The sequence below is a fragment of the Sorghum bicolor genome, chromosome 10 (assembly GCF_000003195.3).
Source record: "Sorghum bicolor cultivar BTx623 chromosome 10, Sorghum_bicolor_NCBIv3, whole genome shotgun sequence".
In the NCBI taxonomy this organism is placed as follows: Eukaryota; Viridiplantae; Streptophyta; class Magnoliopsida; order Poales; family Poaceae; genus Sorghum; species Sorghum bicolor.
The window spans coordinates 1905404-1923654 of record NC_012879.2 but is presented as its reverse complement, the minus strand read 5'-3'; the positions used below and the strand labels follow the sequence as shown (position 1 = coordinate 1923654).

General features: G+C 44.2%; 2 protein-coding genes across 2 annotated transcripts; one reads left to right on the top strand and one right to left on the bottom strand.

Moving 5' to 3' along the window:
• LOC8069073 lies at nucleotides 1061-3434 on the bottom strand. The gene is made up of 3 exons (XM_002436378.2): nucleotides 3281-3434; nucleotides 1430-3199; nucleotides 1061-1323 (listed from the first exon to the last, which is right to left on the bottom strand). Exons 1-3 carry the CDS (start codon nucleotides 3362-3364, stop codon nucleotides 1267-1269), a joined length of 1911 nt encoding a protein of 636 aa, XP_002436423.1. The 5' UTR covers nucleotides 3365-3434; the 3' UTR covers nucleotides 1061-1266.
• Nucleotides 14973-17478, top strand: LOC110430986. The gene is made up of 4 exons (XM_021449341.1): nucleotides 14973-15109; nucleotides 15221-15619; nucleotides 15708-16991; nucleotides 17091-17478. The coding sequence occupies exons 1-4, from the start codon at nucleotides 15002-15004 to the stop codon at nucleotides 17157-17159; spliced, it is 1860 nt and encodes a 619-aa protein (XP_021305016.1). The 5' UTR covers nucleotides 14973-15001; the 3' UTR covers nucleotides 17160-17478.

The window sequence follows — 18251 nt, the reverse complement described above, 5'->3', positions numbered from 1 at the left end:
CCAATAGGGTTGCTAACACTTTATTTATTTGAGTCATGTAATCAGTTTGTGTTGTGCCGAGTGTGAAGCGAATATAAAAAGGGCGCTGGTGTGCAGTGCCACAAAATTCCTATTGTGTTTTTCCTGGCTTGTGTGCGTGAGTATCTTTTGCTACAACACATCTCTTAATTAAAGGTGTTTTGTTAAAGACATTTTTATAAATTTACCTCAAGAAGAGAGGCAGCAGTCATGCACACCGATGCATGAATAAATCGTTCCCCAATTTGAAGCATTGCTCGCTCATTGGCATGCTGACATGTGTATATGTCACTACATGTTCTGCAGAAAAACCCTCTATATTTATTACAAATCGATCTGCACAAGACACTTTAGATCCAGCCACTCTCAATAAACCTCAAACTGATCCGATTGCTACTGCCAGGTTGCAGTATATATTGGCTGATGACCTCAAGGAAATCAAAATGGTGTAGCTCATGAACTTGATGTGGCTGAAGGCAAAAGAAGAAGTGCGTGAGGTTAATAATTCCCTATGCATCCCAAGCCTATAAAATTTCTCATCAAATGCAATGCGAGCATGATGAACGTCCAGCCATCAAATGAGTATCGGCTATCACTACGCATGCATGCATCTCGGCACCCATCGTTGAAAGAGAGGATGATCAGGTTGGAAACTGATGTTTAAGGTGTGGCCGTAGTGCACCCATTGTCCTATTTATAGAAACCAACACTCCAACAAGTGGGGCACTCGATATATATGCGTTCTTGCAAGGGTTTTATAGTTGAAGACACAAGTGTACATTATTATGGATAATCAAATTTGTGCCGCCATATAGTGGTACAATATATTATCGTTGGGATCACTGCCCTCTGTTGTTCTTTTTTTCCCTTCACCACAGCCCCCTTCCCACAGTTCAATACCGTACCCTGTAGTGGTCTGAAAAGTCATGGTTGTTGGCTGATTTATTATGAGAGAAAAATACTGATAGCTGGTAGAAAAAGTACGGCTGAAAAGATAAGCGAACAAGCTCAGGTAAAGGCTGACAACGAGTGTGGTGCAAGGTTTAGATCCGACAGTGATACATATAGATCTGAAGTGTAGTACATATTGCACCACAACATGATTACACAACAAAATGCATGTTTAACGTAAGAGCTCATTTGCTAGTAAATAACAAAGGTGGGCATGCCCAGTACAAGCGGCTAGGTAACTTAGTTATTGACGACCTGATAAACATGTCCACTTTCATGTGCCGATTTCTCAGTCCTTCAGTTCGTGGCGCCCGACGAGTGGCATCGCCTCAGCTTGCTCGCATAAACCGCGGCCTGTATGACGATATTTACACAAAATTAATTATTAAATACATGTTGATAAAGCTTTGTTTTCGTAGAAGAAAATAAACCCAAAAGAGTAGTAATTCGTATCGTGTACCAGGTAAATGTCGCGGTGCATGGCGCGGTCGATGGCCTCCAGCGACGCCTCCTGGAAGACGGCGGCCAGGTGCTGCTGCTCCTCGTCCACCGCCGTCTGCTCCTGGAACGACATGAGCTGCTGCTTTACCTTGGACCACACCTCCAGCCTCCACTCTACCATCTCGAATTCGTCGACGCCGCTGCCCACGTGCTGGACGTTCGTCGTCGCCGCCGTCGTTCCAGCCTGCCACAGCGGCAGCTTCCGCGCCTCCTCCAAGACGAGCCGCATCGCCGGCGTCAGGAACTCGACGACCGCCTTCTCCGGCGAGCCGATGCTGGTGGCGCGCTGCATCTGGTGGCTCGACACCCAGGCGTAGACGTAGGCCGCCACCCCTGCTCTGAGGCTGCTCACCATGCCGCCCACCTCCTTCTCCAGGCCGCTCATCAGGTCGAGGCCGCCCCCCCAGAACTGGTGGCACGCTCTGAACTCCTCCCACTTGAGCTGCAGCACGTCCGCGGCACGCGCTCTGTCGTCGGTGATCAGCTCGCCGTGGACGACGCCGGCCACCACTTCCAGCAGCTCCAACCGGACGATGTGCTGCAGGACCACCGGGGAGGGAACAGGAACAGGAGCTTGCCACCCGCCATCTAACACCGCCGGTGACGGGGACCTCTTCACGAACACGCCGTGTGCTTGTACAGTGATCACCCGGGAGCTGGGATGGTCCCTGTACGAGTAGCCGACGGCGAGCAGGCGCTGCTCGTCGCGGTGATGGTAGTAGCGGTCACAGGCGCCGATGCCGTCGCAGTAATGACCGCTATCCGTTGACGACGACGACGATGATGGCGCAGCAGCTGGCACGTGGAGGTGGACCACGAAATGCTTTGCCTCGCCGGCGTACAGGACGCCCACAGAGATCTCGCAGGAGGCTCCGCCGCAGCTGACGCTGTTGTCGTGGCCACCGGAGTCGACGCGGTCTATGCGCACCCCGTTCAGCTCGTCGGCCTTGAGGACGACGCGCGTGTCGACGGCAGCGACGGTGCTCAGCCCGCCGAGGCACACGGCGAGGGCGCCGGCGACCTCGCCGATGTTGTCGTCGTCGACGAAGGAATAGGTGCCGTGAGACTCTTGGGCAAGGTACAGCAGGACCTCGGGATCGTGCGCCCTACCCAGGCCCAAGGTGTGGACGGGGTACCTGCCGAGGGCGCCACGGATCACCTCACGGCGCCGCTCGCTCAGCGTGAACCCGCTCGTGTCCTCGCCGTCGGTGAGGAGGACGATGAAACCCAGGCGGTTGCGACCGTCTCCCACCCGCCCATCCAGGACCTTCACCGCCTCCTCGAAGGCCGGCACGAGCGCGGTGCCGCCACGGGCCTCGAGCTGGTCCACACTCTTCATGGCTTTTCTCCGGCCGTCGGCGGACATGTACAGCAAGCCGGAGCTAAGTTCTTTGACGGGTCGATCATTGAACGCTACGATGGAGAGGCGATCTCCGTCTTCGAGTTTGGCCACCATGAACTTGGCGGCCGTCTTCAGCAGGTCCAGCCTCGACGTCGTCGGCCTCCTCTCCGGTGGCACTGCGGCCGGGTCATTCATGCTGCCGCTGACATCGAGCACGGCGACGACGTCGATGGGGACGCGCGCCTCGGGACGCACCGCCGCTGTCGGTGCCTCGACGCGCAGCAGAACTTGGAAGTCCTTCCTCGCCTGGCCCAGTGGGATCTGAGGGAAGATCGGGGTGGTGCTCACTTTCACCGTCGACTCCGCCGCCGCAGTAGACGCCATCATCTGCGTACACGCGCCATCGAATCACTAAGACATGAGACTAAAACTAATGGGGTTTATCGATAATGGTCAGATTAATGGTACCAGTTGTGTGAGCAGGAGTGTGGAGAAGAACCATGTGAGTAACCGAGGCTGCAGGATCATCGTCGTCACTTGGAAGATCTGCATGATCTGTGTGACTGTGTCAGCTAATAACGACGATGATAGTGATACAATTCTTTGTGTTTGGATGGAAGTAGCCTCGATCTGGCTTCATATATAGACCATCTGGGGAGTGGTGAGTGTGGAATCACTTGCTCCATGCAAGCCTTGACAACTACACAAGAATCACTTTTTTGGCAATTAATATTGTAATTTGCACATACGTACATGCACTTGATCAGATATTCTAGAATATATGTGCGTACATGCACAATTTATTCCTTTACTGGGTCTTCAGCCGCATAGATCGTATTATTTTGCTACAAAATGTTTTCTTGGAATTCAATTGGGAATAAGACATACAAAAAAGAACTTTGTAGTAGTATTTAATTTGTTCATACACTACTACAAAATCAATTTTGAGAAACTCGATTTCGTCTAGCACATTTAGGCCTCCATGGTAGAGCTCCTATCTGCTGGGGAAAAAATGGCTCCATCGAGAAAAAAACTCACGTGAGAGTGAGTGTTTAATCTATGTTTCATTTTATTCTATATGACATGATAAACAACAATATGAAAATATCCACCGATGCCTATAACATCACAGTTGTCGGTATTTTATATCATTTTATTAGGTGAGTATGTCTACAATATATATCATCCATGTTACCAATAATGCTTTTATGCATATAGTACGTGTACAGTACTGCCAAATGTGTACAGTAGAATTTAATTGGGTCTGCCAAATGTGTACAGTAGAATTTAATTGGGTCTGCCAAATACAGATTCGGCGGCTTTTATTAACCGTCGTGTGGTCATGGATATGATGTAAGCACGGTGACGTAAGCACATTTGGCACTCTTCTCGAAGTGGTGGTTGCACGAGATGAGCTAAGCGAAGGCACATTTGACACTCTTCTGGAACGGTGACGTACCGCTCTATTTGTTTGGCTAATAAATTATAGCTGACTGTTCACTGATTTATTGTGAGAAAAAAATATTATTGAATAACTGGTAGATTCGACACATAAACTCTTTCGGTCGGAGTTGAGAAGTGGTTTAGTCTTAGTTGTCAAATCTGGACTATGGATCCGAGGTCTTTAGTTTTGGGTCATGTAACCGGAACTAGAGCTTATCCTTGGGACTAACCTCTCTTGCGTTGTGTGAGATTTGATTTTAGAACCCCTACTTCGTAGGTAGCTTCTTTACTAACTCAATTACACACCATATGTGACAAAATATTGGACGCTCTCTTTTTAAATTCACCCGTAGGCAACCTTTTAGTCTCAGGTGAGAGATCTTTAGTTCCGATTCGTGACACCAATAGGCACTAAAAGATCACCCTTTAGGTTAGGTAACCTTTAGTTCGGTTTGATAACACTAACTAGAATTAAAAGATGGTTTTTAATCCGGATTAGTATTACCATCCGGTATAAAAGGATCTTGGGTGCCTGACCCAAGACTAACGCTCATATTAGTCTAGAACCCCAACACAACATAGAGTAAAGATATGAATAGAAAGACATTTCTCTAGCGATGCTTGCCCATTGCCATTTGAGAAGACTTGACTTGCTTGCCTTTAATTTGTGTACTACTACAACTGTACCACAACCAATCGGTAGTGCCTTCACGTCCAGGAGAAGATGCATGCATGGACAAGGACAGTGCCATTGAAGAGCAGGAGCAGCTTCTTCATTATTTGGAACATCGCAGCAATTTCCCACCGTACCAATCTGCAATAATACACGGAGCAAACTTGGCGATGGTTTTAGAACACAGTTTTTCAACCTTTGAGGACACATGCTCTCACTCTTCCACCCATTCGATCCGTTTAAAAAGTATGCAAATACATATCTAGAGCTTGTTTGGCAGGACTTCTCTCCGGCTCCGGCTCTGGCTCCTCCAGAGAAGCCCTGCCAAATGTTTTCCTGTGTAGAAGCCGTTTTTGAGTAAAAAACAGATGAACTGGAGCTGTTTTGGCAAAGCCCCAATTTATGGTTTCACCAAAACAGCTCCGGCTTCTAGAGGAGCCCCTTGTGAAGAGCCCTAACAAACAAGCCTTTAATACACTTTTGTACTGAGGGTAAGAGCATGTGCCCTTAAGAGCAGGAAAAAACTTTACCCGCTTGTGCATGTGGTCATAGGTTCTTACATGTAGTTGATCCTAAGAGAAGATTGGGGCCTTGTTTACTTCGCAAAATTTTTTGAGTTTGCCTACTGTAGTACTTTTATTTGTATTTGACAATTATTGTTTGATCATGGACTAACTAAACTCAAAAGATTCATCCTGCAATTTACAGACAAACTGTGCAATTAGATTTTTTTTGTCTATATTAAACTCTTCATGCATGTGTCCAAAGATTCAATGTGATAGGAATCTTTAAAATTTCTAGGAACTAAACAAGGTCTAATTTTTCAACCATGCGTGGAGTACTACATTGCATTTATATTCTCATAATGCATGATGTCGTATAGTACTTGTGAGCAATTCAGAATTCACATCTCACCACATCTGTTCTAAAAAAAAGTGTCGTTTTAGATTTTCGTGTCATAAGTTTGACTCGATTTGTAGAAAATACATGTAATAGTTGTAGCTTTAAATAATTATGTTAAAAAATTAGACTTATGATACTAATTATGAACTATAAAAATTAATATTTTTATTATATATTTAATTAAAGTTATTTTCTAGAAAATGCAAACGATGACGGACAGAGTAGGTTAGAGAGCGTTCCCTCGTCGCAATTATTGATTGCGTGCATGTCTGTTGAAGAAGTTCACGTTTAACTTCTAGTCTGCATATGGGGACACAGTAGTTGATCCTTTGAGAAGACTGATTTTTCCACAACGCGTGGAGTACTACATTGCATTTATATTTCCATAACACTGCTGTCGTACAATACTACTTGTGAGGAATTGAATTCACATCTCACCAAATCGATCGACAACCTATAGCTGGATAGTTTTCCATAGGTACGAGATAGGTTGAAGAGCAGCAGTATTTATTGAAAATAATGCACCTTTCCTCCTTACAATTTACTATCTCTATCCCGAAAAGAAATGCGACTATCGATTGTGCATTTGTTGAAACAGTTCACGTTTAACTAAATTTCTAATCTGCAATGTAGAGCACAGGTAGTTGATCCTCTGAGAAGAGATTGATTTTCCAACAACGCGTGGAGTACTACATTGCATTTATATTTCCTTAACTGCACTGTCGTACAGTATTGTGAGCAATTGAGGCTTTTGGCTTTGGCCTTGTTTAGTTCACTCCAAAAACCAAAAAATTTTCAAGATTCTCCGTCACATCGAATTTTGGGGCAAATGCATGAAGTATTAGATATATACGAAAACAAAAACTAATTACACAGTTTGTCTGTAAATCACAAGATAAATTTTTTGAGCCTAGTTAGTCCATGATTGAATAATATTTAGCAAATAAAAACAAAAATGCTACAGTACCGAAATTTAAAATCTTTTCGGAACTAAACAAGGCCTTTGTCTACTGTAGTATTTTTGTTTTTATTTGACAATATTATTTAATTATGGACTAACTAGGTTTAAAAGATTTGTCTCGCAAATTATAGACAAACTATATAATTAATTTTTATTTTCGTCTATATTTATTGCTTCATACATATGTCTAAAGAATCGATGTGACGGGAAACCTTGAAAATTTTTGAAAACTCGCCTCACATCTCACCGAATCGACCGGTGACCTAAAGCTGGTCTGTGTAGGATTAAGATGTCATTTTGGACAGTAACACGGTCGAAAAAAATGATATATGTATACTTTTATGAAAGTATTTTTTTAAGATAAATCTATTCATATAATTTTTATATTTACGAACTCAATAATTTAAAAGTTATTAATGATTTATATTGCCAATGTTTGACTCAAATCTTATCTAAAACAACATCTAAATCCTATATGAAGTGAGTACGAGGTATCGGAGAGCAGGAGCAATATTTATTGAAAATAATGTATGTTCCCTCATTGCAATTACTATCTGAACTCCAAAAAAAGTACAACTATGGATTGTGTGTCTGTGAAGTAGTTCACGTTTCACCAAGTCTTTAGTCACATTTATAACTACAAAATTAATTTATAACTATGGATTGTGCCCTCCTTTAGTCTCGGATTGGTGCTCTCGGTTGGAAAACTTGCACTAAGGCCTAAGGGAGTTCCCTAATCGGGAGTACACTGTACTAGTGCGTCCTAGACAAGTATTAAGATCATTTGGTAGGAATACTCCAAACAATTTAGAGTATCAATATTATCATGGGTGTACGCGTACGATAATATGAGATAATTGTACATCCACTATAATATGAGATAATTGTAAGCTATAAGGGCACTTACAATACAGACTCTATCATAGAGTCTAAAGTTATTTATTACCTCAAACAATGTGGACTTAGAGTCTAAATAAGACTTAGAGTCTTATTTTTTCTACCTCTTTCTTTAATAAGGCCCTGTTTAGATGCAGCCAAACAACCAAAACTTTTGGAGAAATGAGCACTTTTTGGAAGAATAGATCTAAATAGGGGTTTGTAAAACTTGGCTGTAAAGATTTGAAAAATTGGGACCTTGGAGCCCCAAAACTATGTAAACTTGCTTAGGGACCCGTGTCTTGTGTGTTGCAGACCAAAAAATTTAGAAAGCATCTAAACACCTATTTGAATGTAAAGTTTACAGCTAAAAGTTTTGGGATGTAAAGATTTGGGATCTAAACAGACCCTAAATATGTTACCACATCAGCAAAATACCATAAATAATATGTAATTAATTATCTTAAACTCTATAATAGAGTCTTACATTATAAGTGTCCTAAAACGATTTCTCTACTACTCATATTGACTTTTACAATATAGTTCATTGATGTGGTGTAAGAACAGTGACGTAAGCACTTGAAATAATTGTGAGGTCATCGATGTGACGAAAAAACAGTGACGTCGAAAAATGTCACACGAACTATACTCAACTGTGTTGCATCTAATATGAGTTGTTAGTTGCTCGAACAGTACGAGTACTGTACTGTTGATGAAGGCATTAATAATGAGCGTAGCACCTGGCCTACTCTACAAGATTTCTCATCACATCGAATCTTGCGGCACATGCATGAAACATTAAACATAGATAAAAAAAGATAACTAATTGCACGGTTTACCTGTAAATCACGAGACGAATCTTTTAAGCCTAGTTGCTCCATGATTGGATAATATTTATCAAATAAAAACAAAAGTGCTACAGTGTCAAAATCCAAAAAGTTTTTGGATCTAAACAAGGCCCTAGTCCTTCCATTGGACGAGTAAGTTCTGAAAAGACCGCCATTCGACGAAGGCATTAAGGCCAGTCTTAATGGTCCGTTTCAATGCACTGTTTCCAAAACAAATCTGCTGACAGAGCATCAATGAAACGAACAATGAAACAACCTCCACAATGCATGAGTTTCACCTTGATGTTTCTTAGGCTGGGCAAAGCATTTAATTACTGCAAAATGATTGGATCACATGCAAGATGGTGAAACGATTTAGTCCTCAGTGGGGATTTCATCATGTTCCACCGCGTGGGAAACAACGCCAGCGGAGTTTCACCATGGTGAAACTACTTCCTTCTCTCTCTCCTCTTCGTTTCATGCAAAAAGTGCAGTTTTGCTAACATAGCGCTCTAATAAATGTGCATAACATCTTGGTGAAACCCCCACTGAGATTGGCCTAATATTCGTTTGGCGGATAAGTTATGGTAAAAAGTACTGTTGGCTGATTTAAACATTGTTTAATGTTGGCAGATTCAACTGCTCAATAAACTACTTTATTAGATCATGATTAAACTTAATCTCGCACTACTGAAGTCATTAATAATCGCCTAACTTGTTCGTTTGAGCTTATCAGTCAAATCTGCCAGCCATTTAGCAGTATTTTTCTCTTACAATAAATTAGTTAAGTCATGGCTTATCAACTAAACAAAGAAGACAAATTAATTTTTTTTGTCACAGTCCTCACGATCCTCACCTCAGCAAAAACGCGACCAACTACGTACCTTATATGGGGACGGGTAAGGCCAAGGCCAATATCAGTGGAGAGTTTCGTAGCGTTGTTTCCAAGGTTGCCATGTCATGTGAAATGAAATGAAACTTGAATGAAACACTCACTCTCAATGCAGAGTTTCATTCCATAGTTTCATAGGCATTTAATTTCAAGACTCATAGAGAGTTGGTAATCGTGCCAAGAGAGTTTCATCTAGATGAAACCCATTTCTTCTCTCTCTTCTTAAATACGCTGCCATGTCATCTAAAATGCCTATGTGGCAGCCTATTTAATGTGAATGAAACTCAGATGAAACTCCCATTGAGACTGGTCTATGATTGGAAGCCTACTCTATGTGACCGCATCAAGACCGGATGTCATGTTTAGTGTATGTATGTGTGCAAGATTCCAAGCCTCACCAAGAGAAAGTCATTTGAAAGCAACAAAGAGAATATTGAGGTACTTGAAGCATACACAAAATGTTGGTTTGTGGTATCCCAAAGGTGCAAAGTTTGAACTTGTTGGATATTCCGATTCGGACTATGCGGGATGCAAAGTTGAAAGAAGAAGCACATCGGGCACATGTCAACTATTGGGAAAATCACTTGTCTCATGGTCATCCAAGAAGCAAAATAGTGTTGCACTATCAACCGCCGAAGCGGAGTACATTGCGGCCGGTAGTTGTTGTGCACAAATCCTATGGATGAAGGCAACATTGAAGGACTTTGGAATCAATTTCAAACAAGTGCCCTTGCTATGTGACAATGAAAGTGCCGTGAAGCTCACCAACAATCCGGTTCAACACTCAAGAACAAAGCATATAGATGTCCGCCATCATTTCATAAGAGATCACCAACAAAAAGGGGACATTTGCATTGAGAGTATAGGCACCGATGATCAACTTGCCGATATATTCACCAAGCCACTTGATGAGAAGAGGTTTTGCAAGCTAAGGAATGAATTGATCATACTTGACTTCTCAAATATGTGTTGATGCACCCCCACTATATGACATGCCTCTCCCTCGAGCAAAGCAAGGTAAAATTGTTTGACATGTCATTCATCCTATGCTAAGGACTTGCTTAGTGCATCTAGTCATTCCTTTACATGTCTTAGGCTCATTCATGAAAATCAAATGAATTTGATGCTTATATGGTACCACTATTGTTTCTATGCTTGACTTGATCTAGTGGTAGCATATGACATATTTGTGGGCTTGCAATCCTAGTGTTTGATCTAGAATATGAGGTATAAGTGTTTAACTCAACATGGTACAAGATAACCCTTATTTGGAGGTGTGAAGAAGCTTGTCCTTGGATCAAACCGAGTTAAATATCTTAGGTAAGTAATCTAGATTGGACCAATTTAGGAAAATGATCTCACTTCACATGGTTTCACACTAACCTATCTAAAATTTGAGCTCACCTTTTGTGGTCATTGATGACAAAGGGGGAGAAATTATAGGAGAAGTACAAAGATAGGGTGATAAAAGAAGGGGATCAATTAAAATTTTGAAGCACACAAGTAGGGGGAGCAAGCTCATAAACTTGTATGTTACATTTGTATGTGCATCACATATGGTTGCTTGCATTTGCATTAGCTTTAGAAGCTTTCTCTCCAATGCCTTGCTTGTGTGGTGTATGCTAGTTATAGGTTTGATTGATGAAATGAAGAACTAGCATGCATAGGTAGTATAACTAGACTTATAGTTGTTTCACAAGTGGTACTAGAACCTTGTTTATAATGTTGATCTCACGGGGTGTTCTAGTTTTGTGAATGTCTAGTTACTAGTGGTGCTAAGGATGGTGTATATTGGCAACTCCGATTGGTATCACGCTTCAAAGGTCCATTCTTTACACCTTAGCATCATTTGGTAGAAATTGACTCCTATATTTCCTATTCAAGTATATGTGCAAGCTTTCAAATCCAAACTCTTAGCACATATGTAGGGGGAGCAATTCCTACCAATTTGGGTTTATGAAACTTGTCCATAACCTTTGCACATGGTAAAATGCTTGGGCAAGCAACATGAATCCAAGAAAATTTTATTGAAAATCTTTGTAAAAAGGGTTGTCATCAATTACCAAAAAGGGGGAGATTGAAAGCCCTAGTTTGGTTTTGGATAATTGATGAAACCCTAGTACTAACCTCTATGCTAAGTATGTGTAGACTTAATGAGGTTGGTACATGCCAAGTGATGAAGCAAGAGATGATCATGGTGATGATGGTGATGACCACAAGATGATCAAGTGCTCAACTTGGAAAAGAAGAAAGAGAAAAACAAAACCCTATGGAGATCAAGGCAAAGGTATTGCTTAGGGTTTTGGTTTTGGTGATGAAGACACCATAGAGGGTGTGATCACATTTAGGATAGATAGCCGTACTATAAAGAGGGGAATTCTTTGGCTAAGCGGTTATCAAGTGCCACTAGGTGTCATTGTTCATGTGCATGCATTTAGAACCTAGTGAGCTAACTTAACTCCTTCAAAGAAATTGTTTGTGAAAATGCTAACACACGTGCACTTGTTGGTTTACACGTTGTGGTGTTGGCACACTTTGAGAAGGAGGTGGAGTTTGAAGGGTAGAGAGAGGATGGGTTCCTCATTCGGCGCTTTTTGAGAAAATGAAGTGTATTTTTTCTATTGCGCCGGTGCGAAATTTGGAGAAGTCGCGGGAGTGTTTTCTCTCTAAGAAACACTCACCGGACGCTGAGTGTGGAGGCACCGGACGCTGGCCTCAGAGTCTGGTGTGCTTGACCCTGCTAGGGTTGAGCACCGGACGCACTCTGAGAGCGTCCGGTGGTTAGCGTCCGGTGTGAGGGCGTTTTGCAACCCTCTCTGCGCATGAGTCCGGTGAGCACCGGACGCTCAGGGTGCGTCCGGTGACCGTGCGAGTTTGCGGAGCTCTCTGCGCATGGGTCCGGTGTGCACCGGACGCGTCCGATGGTATCTTGCTCAGCGTCCGGTGCTCTGCAGGTTACCGTTAGATTCTGACACGTGGCTGACGTTGGAGCACCGGACGCAGGTGTTGAGCGTCCGATGCCCCTTTAAGAGCGTCCGGTGACCCCGAGTTAGACCCAGTGAGAGAGCCAATGGCTCTATTTGTTTGAGGGGTCTATAAATAGTTGTTGGGCGGCTTAGGGCTTACACTCTTGGCATTCTTGATTACTAGACATCCTTGTGAGCCTAAGCAAACACCTCCCACTCATCTCCTTCATAGATTAAACATCTTTGTGAGATTGGGAGTGATTCAAAGTGCATTTGCTTGAGTGATTGCATCTAGTGGCACTTGGGGATCGATTTAGCTGCGGTTTTCTTGTTACTCTTGGTGGTTGCCGCCACCTAGACGGCTTGGAGCAGCGGAGGAGGATTGGAACGAGTTGGTGATTGTTCGTGGCCATCTTCCGGTGATTGTGAAGGGTTTGTACCTTTCCCGGCGGAGAGCCAAAAGGTAACTCTAGTGGATTGCTCGTGTCATTGAGTTACCTCACTTGTGGGTAGGTTCTTGTGGTGTTCTAGTGAGGACGAGGTTCGTGCTACACCTCTTAGCCACCGAACCACCAAGTGTTGGTCGACACAACGGGGACGTAGCGTGCCTACAAGCACGTGAACCTCGGGAGAAAATTGTGTGTCTCCATTGTGATTGTTCATTGGATTTCTCTCGGTGATTGGACTTCATTTTGTTGATTGGTTCATCCCCTCTACGCGGCGGTATAAAGATCAAACCATCTCTTTTACATTCCCGCAAACTAGAGTAGCTTACTTACTTGTATAGAAACTTTAGGTAGCTCTCTAGTGTAAGTAGTGACATAGCTCTTGTGTACCTAGTGATCATATCAACTAGAATTATTGGATAGGTGGCTTGCAAACACCCCTTTAGAGCTAGAGCAAAAAGCTTCGCTTTATTATTTACTAACCTCTTGCTCTAGTGATTTTGTAGAATTTTTTAAATAGGCTATTCACCCCCCTCTAGCCATATTAGGACCTTTCACAAAGCCACCTAAAATGTTAGCAAATTTCATGGAGAGGCATGTTGGACATCAAGAAGGTAGTAAAAGTCCAATGTTGAAGAATAAGGCAAAAAGTGTAGTAGAGATGTATTTTTATCGATTTACATACTTTAGTCGGTTGTGATTCTCTCATAAATAGATAGGGGTTGTCAGTGAGGAAACTTATTCCATATACCATAATTTATACGTTTCCCATAATATCAAATGAATTTCCATTGAAAAAAAAACTCAAAATCTTCTCGACAGTCAAAATCGATTTGGGCCAGTTTTAACATGGCCACGCAAGGACAAAATCGGTCTAGATGGGTTTTAGATGTTGTCGGCCATGGCATCTCCAAATTGTCATGGGTCAACTTTCTATATGTTTTATAATTTTTTTATGAAACTAGAGGGGCTGAGGCCCCTACAAAGGATTCATTCATAAAAAAGGTAAGAGTAACAATACTAAATCAGAACTACAAGGTACAAAGAAGTAGAGGTCGAACATGCGAACACCGGCAAGCATGGGAAGGGGGACACAAAACAAAAAAAAAACCAAAAGAAAATAAAACTAAAGGGAAGGACTATAACATTTCTAAGCAGTGCATCCATTGATCGAAGGGGAGTGAGAGACTTGACTTCACACGTAGCCCAACTAATTTTACTTCTTTGAGAAATAGCACCCTGCAATCCTGTAGACTCATCTGCCCTGAAATTTTGTCCTTTTCAATTACATGTGATTTTTCAATCCAACTTTTAACTTTCCGTTAACGTTTTGATGCATGTCAACCGTCTCCTAAAACTGTTTTTCCAGTAGTGCCCCTTTCTAAATTAATGTGAATTCAATCATGGAGACAACTGAGCACACACGTCTGTCCGTCATCGGCTTTCATCCTCTTCCTGCGACCAAAAATAGAGAGACCTGTAGGTCGTGACCAAGTATGCGTGTATGTCGTATTTTTTGAAGATAAGGGATCGGAACAAAGTTCCAGCATGTGTATGTCGCATGAAGACGGTATTATTCGATATTGCAGTTACAGATCAGGCGGAGGTTTGGGTAATCAGTGGATTATTAATGCAAGCTTCTATACATGTATATATATTACTACCAGCATGGCAGCATATACTTCCTCCCGTTCCCCCCCCCCCCCCCCAAAAAAAAAACTTTTAGAAATCAAAATTTATCTTAAAACATGATGTTTTAGCTCACTTGACTAGAAATAGGAGGTAGTTTTTTATATTAAATTTTTATAAACCTTATGGAATATTTCGGCTCCTAAATAATTACAAATGAAAAAAGATTGAAGAAAGAAGTTTAGATCTCATGGAAAACTACATTTTTTAGGGGCATGTCTCCATTCGAGATAATTTGAATACTTCAAAATTTTAAATATCTTCTGATAATTCGAAAATAAATATTTGGCAACTGAAACTATTTCAAATAAAAAACTTGTCAGCTATAAAATTGTAGATTGTGTCTCCTAAAATCTGTTTTATAAAGCAGTGTAATGCAAGCACCAATGTGAGTCTGACAACGAGGTGCAGTGCCTGATGTTGTTGATCGCCCACCTACATGGCTATATAATATGCCCACCCATTGCAGAAGCCTTCTCAGACAACATACACAGCCGAGACCAAATTAGAAGAATGGTCACCAATATCCGCTTGTTCCATGCAAAGAAAATGCATACTACGTCGAGAGTACTGCCAGTTCCAATGACGTGGCTCGTTTTCACACTCCTGCTCTCATCAGTGGTTTACTTTTGTCCTTTTCCTTTCATTTTTTGTCCTTCGATTAACGATGGCACCTATCATGACGATGAATCGATGATTTACATTTCATCTACGAATACGCATGTGCCGCAGGCCGCAGCCGCAGAGACGGTGAAAGTGATCACCACCCCCGTCTTCGCTCAGATCCCTCGATTTCAGTCAAGCAAAGACTTCCAGGTGCTGGTGCGCGTCGAGGCGCCACCGGCGGCGCAGCAGCAGAGGCGCGTCCCAATCGACCTCGCCGTGGTGCTCGACGTGGGCACCGGCCCGGTGAGGCTGGACGCAGTGAAGAAGGCCGTCAAGTTTATCATCAGGCAGATCCACGACGACGACCGTGTCGCCGTCGTTGGGCCGTCGTCCAACAGTCGGCTAGTCACCGGGTTTCTGAGCACTCGTGATGCTCGACGGGATGCCGAAAACTCCGTCGACGAGCTCGAGCCTCGTGGCGAGTTCACATCTGGCGCCGGCGCCGGCTTGGAGGAGGCCATCAAGGTACGTGACCTGACTTGCATATGCTTCGTCTTTATCTTCAATTCAGACCAGCTATACTAGTAGATGATCTTAACAACTGAAATTTCAGATCCTAAGGGAGCTACCGGCGACGGAGAGCCGGAGCAGCCGCGCCCGCGCGCGCTTCATCATCTTGGTGACGGACGCGGCGACGACGGAGGCCAGCAACAGATTCAGCAAGCTGCCGCGCGAGGACCTGCCCCCGGTGCACACGTTGGGCCTCGGCGCGGCGTACGACCCCAGGGCGCTGCTCTACATCGCCAGCGAATCCCAGGGCACCTACTCCTTCGTCGACGACGACGACACGGACGGCATCACGGGCGCCATCGCCGTCTGCCTCAGCGGGCTCAAGGACGTGGTCGCCGTCGGCACGCGCGTCCGCGTCGAGGCGCCCCTCGGGATCACGATCGAGAGGATCGATTCGGGGGGATACATGACTAGCCCCGTCACCAGAGACGAGAAGGCGTCCGGCGAGGTCGCCGTCGGCGTCCTCTACGCCGGCGAGGTGAAGAGCTTCATCGTCCACCTCAGCGTGCCTGCTCTGCCTTCGACGACGACAGCGATGACCTCCCTCGACGGCGGCTGCGACAAGCAACAGCTGCTCACCACCAGCTTCATCGGACACTACACCACCAGCGACGAAGAAGATGCTGCGGGTGCGGCTCCAGCTTCTCCAAGTCCAACGGTGACCCAAGCAATCTTGTACGTGCAAAGGCCGCCGCCGGAAGCCATGGACGGCACGCTGCAGAGAGTCCCCGTCCCCGTGGTGATGAACCACATTGCACGGTTCGACTTGCTGGAAATGGTGACCACCTTCGTCAACAAGGAAATCGGGCGGCTTACTTCTTCCAACACGGTGGAAGTGGCGGCGAAGCTGCGCATCCAGTGGGAGCAGTTCGTGCAGGCGCGGCAGTTCTGGAGCGGCCTGGACCTGGGAGTCCTCGACGTCGAGGTCAACAGGATGGTGAGCATCCTAGAAGAACCAGCAGGAAGAGGACGAACCAGAAGCGGCTCGTCGTCGACGGCGTACATGCTGTCGTGGCTGTCGAGCTACCAGATGCAGCGGCCGACGGCCATGGGCTCTCCGGGCAGCGTCGCCGCCGCGTTCGTCACCGTGAACATGCAGCTCATGTTGCAGCAGGCGACGATCGTCACGACGGGTGCTCCACTATGCGTCGACGGCGGCTGCCCGGCGTGCGAGTGCAGGTGCGAGGAGGAGCGCTGCGTGCAGCCACTGCCGCCGCCGGTGCTCGTGCCGTCCGGGCGCGGCGACGACACCTTCCGCGTCAACCCCGTGTACCCGCAGGACGTATTGTTCAACGCCATTAACCAAGCAATGAAGCACATGTACCTGGTACGTGCCTTGATAATGATAGGCCTCGCTGCTGATCAGTGACGACTGGATGCGAGTCATAACTGATGAGGACGTACACAAATTAATGCATTCATGCAGGCGTTGGTCCAGGCGAGCAATCTCACGCGATGCGACGCTGCTGCCGGCCTCGAGGTTCTGCCGGCATGATCCGGCGAGCGACGACGATCGATTGACGGAGAATTTTATTAACTACTACCCTTCATAATGCCGACCCATCATCTAGCTAGGGTCCTACCGTATACCGTCCTGCTAGTACGGAAACAAAAACTACCGTTCATGGTGTGCTTGCGATTTTATTAACTACTCCGTTTATAAGTACTGTACAACCAAGCTTGTGAGTTGTGATTAATAAGCAATCGATCATATGCATTTGAGATATTTCGATAACTAGTATATGCGTTACTGTACAACCAAGCTTGTGAGTTGTGATTAATAAGCAATCGATCATATGCATTTGAGATATTTCGATAACTAGTATATGCGTTGACTCGTGCTCTCATTTGCTTTCTATTCCGCAACATTTTTCCATCGATTCTCGGGCCTTGTTTAGGTGGTAAAATTTTGGGATACTATAGCACTTTAGTTTGTATTTGATAAATATTATCTAATTATGAATTAATTAGGCTTGAAAGATTCGTCTCATGAATTACAGATAACTATATAATTAGTTTTTGTTTTTGTCTATATTTAATACTTCATGCATGTGCCGCAAGATTTGATGTGACGGAGAATCTAAAATTTTTGACAAAACTTTTTGAAAACCAAACAAAACCTCTACCAGACAGATAGTATATACTCCTACATGCACGCACGCTCACCCTGTACAATCACACATTTACATATGCACCGATGAGCATTTTCGATGGATTGGCCATGCCTCTAGCAATAACACATCTCTATCACTGTACCGTGTAGTCTTTTGTGGGTATATATATAGATGTAGATACCGTATAGTCCTTTGTGGGTACACATCTCTATCACTATACCGTGTAGTCTTTCTCCATCTGAATCTTTTTTTTTTGAGACGGAAAGAGGATCCCATTAACTCTTGTGCAAGCCTAATAAATCGGTGGTTTTCTTCAAAAAAATAAATCGGTGGCCACCAAATCAGAAGTAGAGCAGGAACATCAACAGGCCAAAGCAAGACACTGCCTGGTCCTAACTCCACACCTATATCTTAGCAAGTTTCTCTGCTGCTGCATTACATATATTCTTGGATTATACGAAACCCGCACGCAC

Coding starts and splice junctions, on each gene's coding strand:
- LOC8069073 (XM_002436378.2), bottom strand. CDS start 3,364: ATGCAGATCTTCCAAGTGACGACGATGATCCTGCAGCCTCGGTTACTC. Junction 3,200..3,280: donor CACTCCTGCTCACACAACTG/GTACCATTAATC, acceptor GCGTGTACGCAG/ATGATGGCGTCTACTGCGGC. Junction 1,324..1,429: donor TGCACCGCGACATTTACCTG/GTACACGATACG, acceptor ATCGTCATACAG/GCCGCGGTTTATGCGAGCAA.
- LOC110430986 (XM_021449341.1), top strand. CDS start 15,002: ATGGTCACCAATATCCGCTTGTTCCATGCAAAGAAAATGCATACTACG. Junction 15,110..15,220: donor CACTCCTGCTCTCATCAGTG/GTTTACTTTTGT, acceptor CATGTGCCGCAG/GCCGCAGCCGCAGAGACGGT. Junction 15,620..15,707: donor GCTTGGAGGAGGCCATCAAG/GTACGTGACCTG, acceptor CTGAAATTTCAG/ATCCTAAGGGAGCTACCGGC.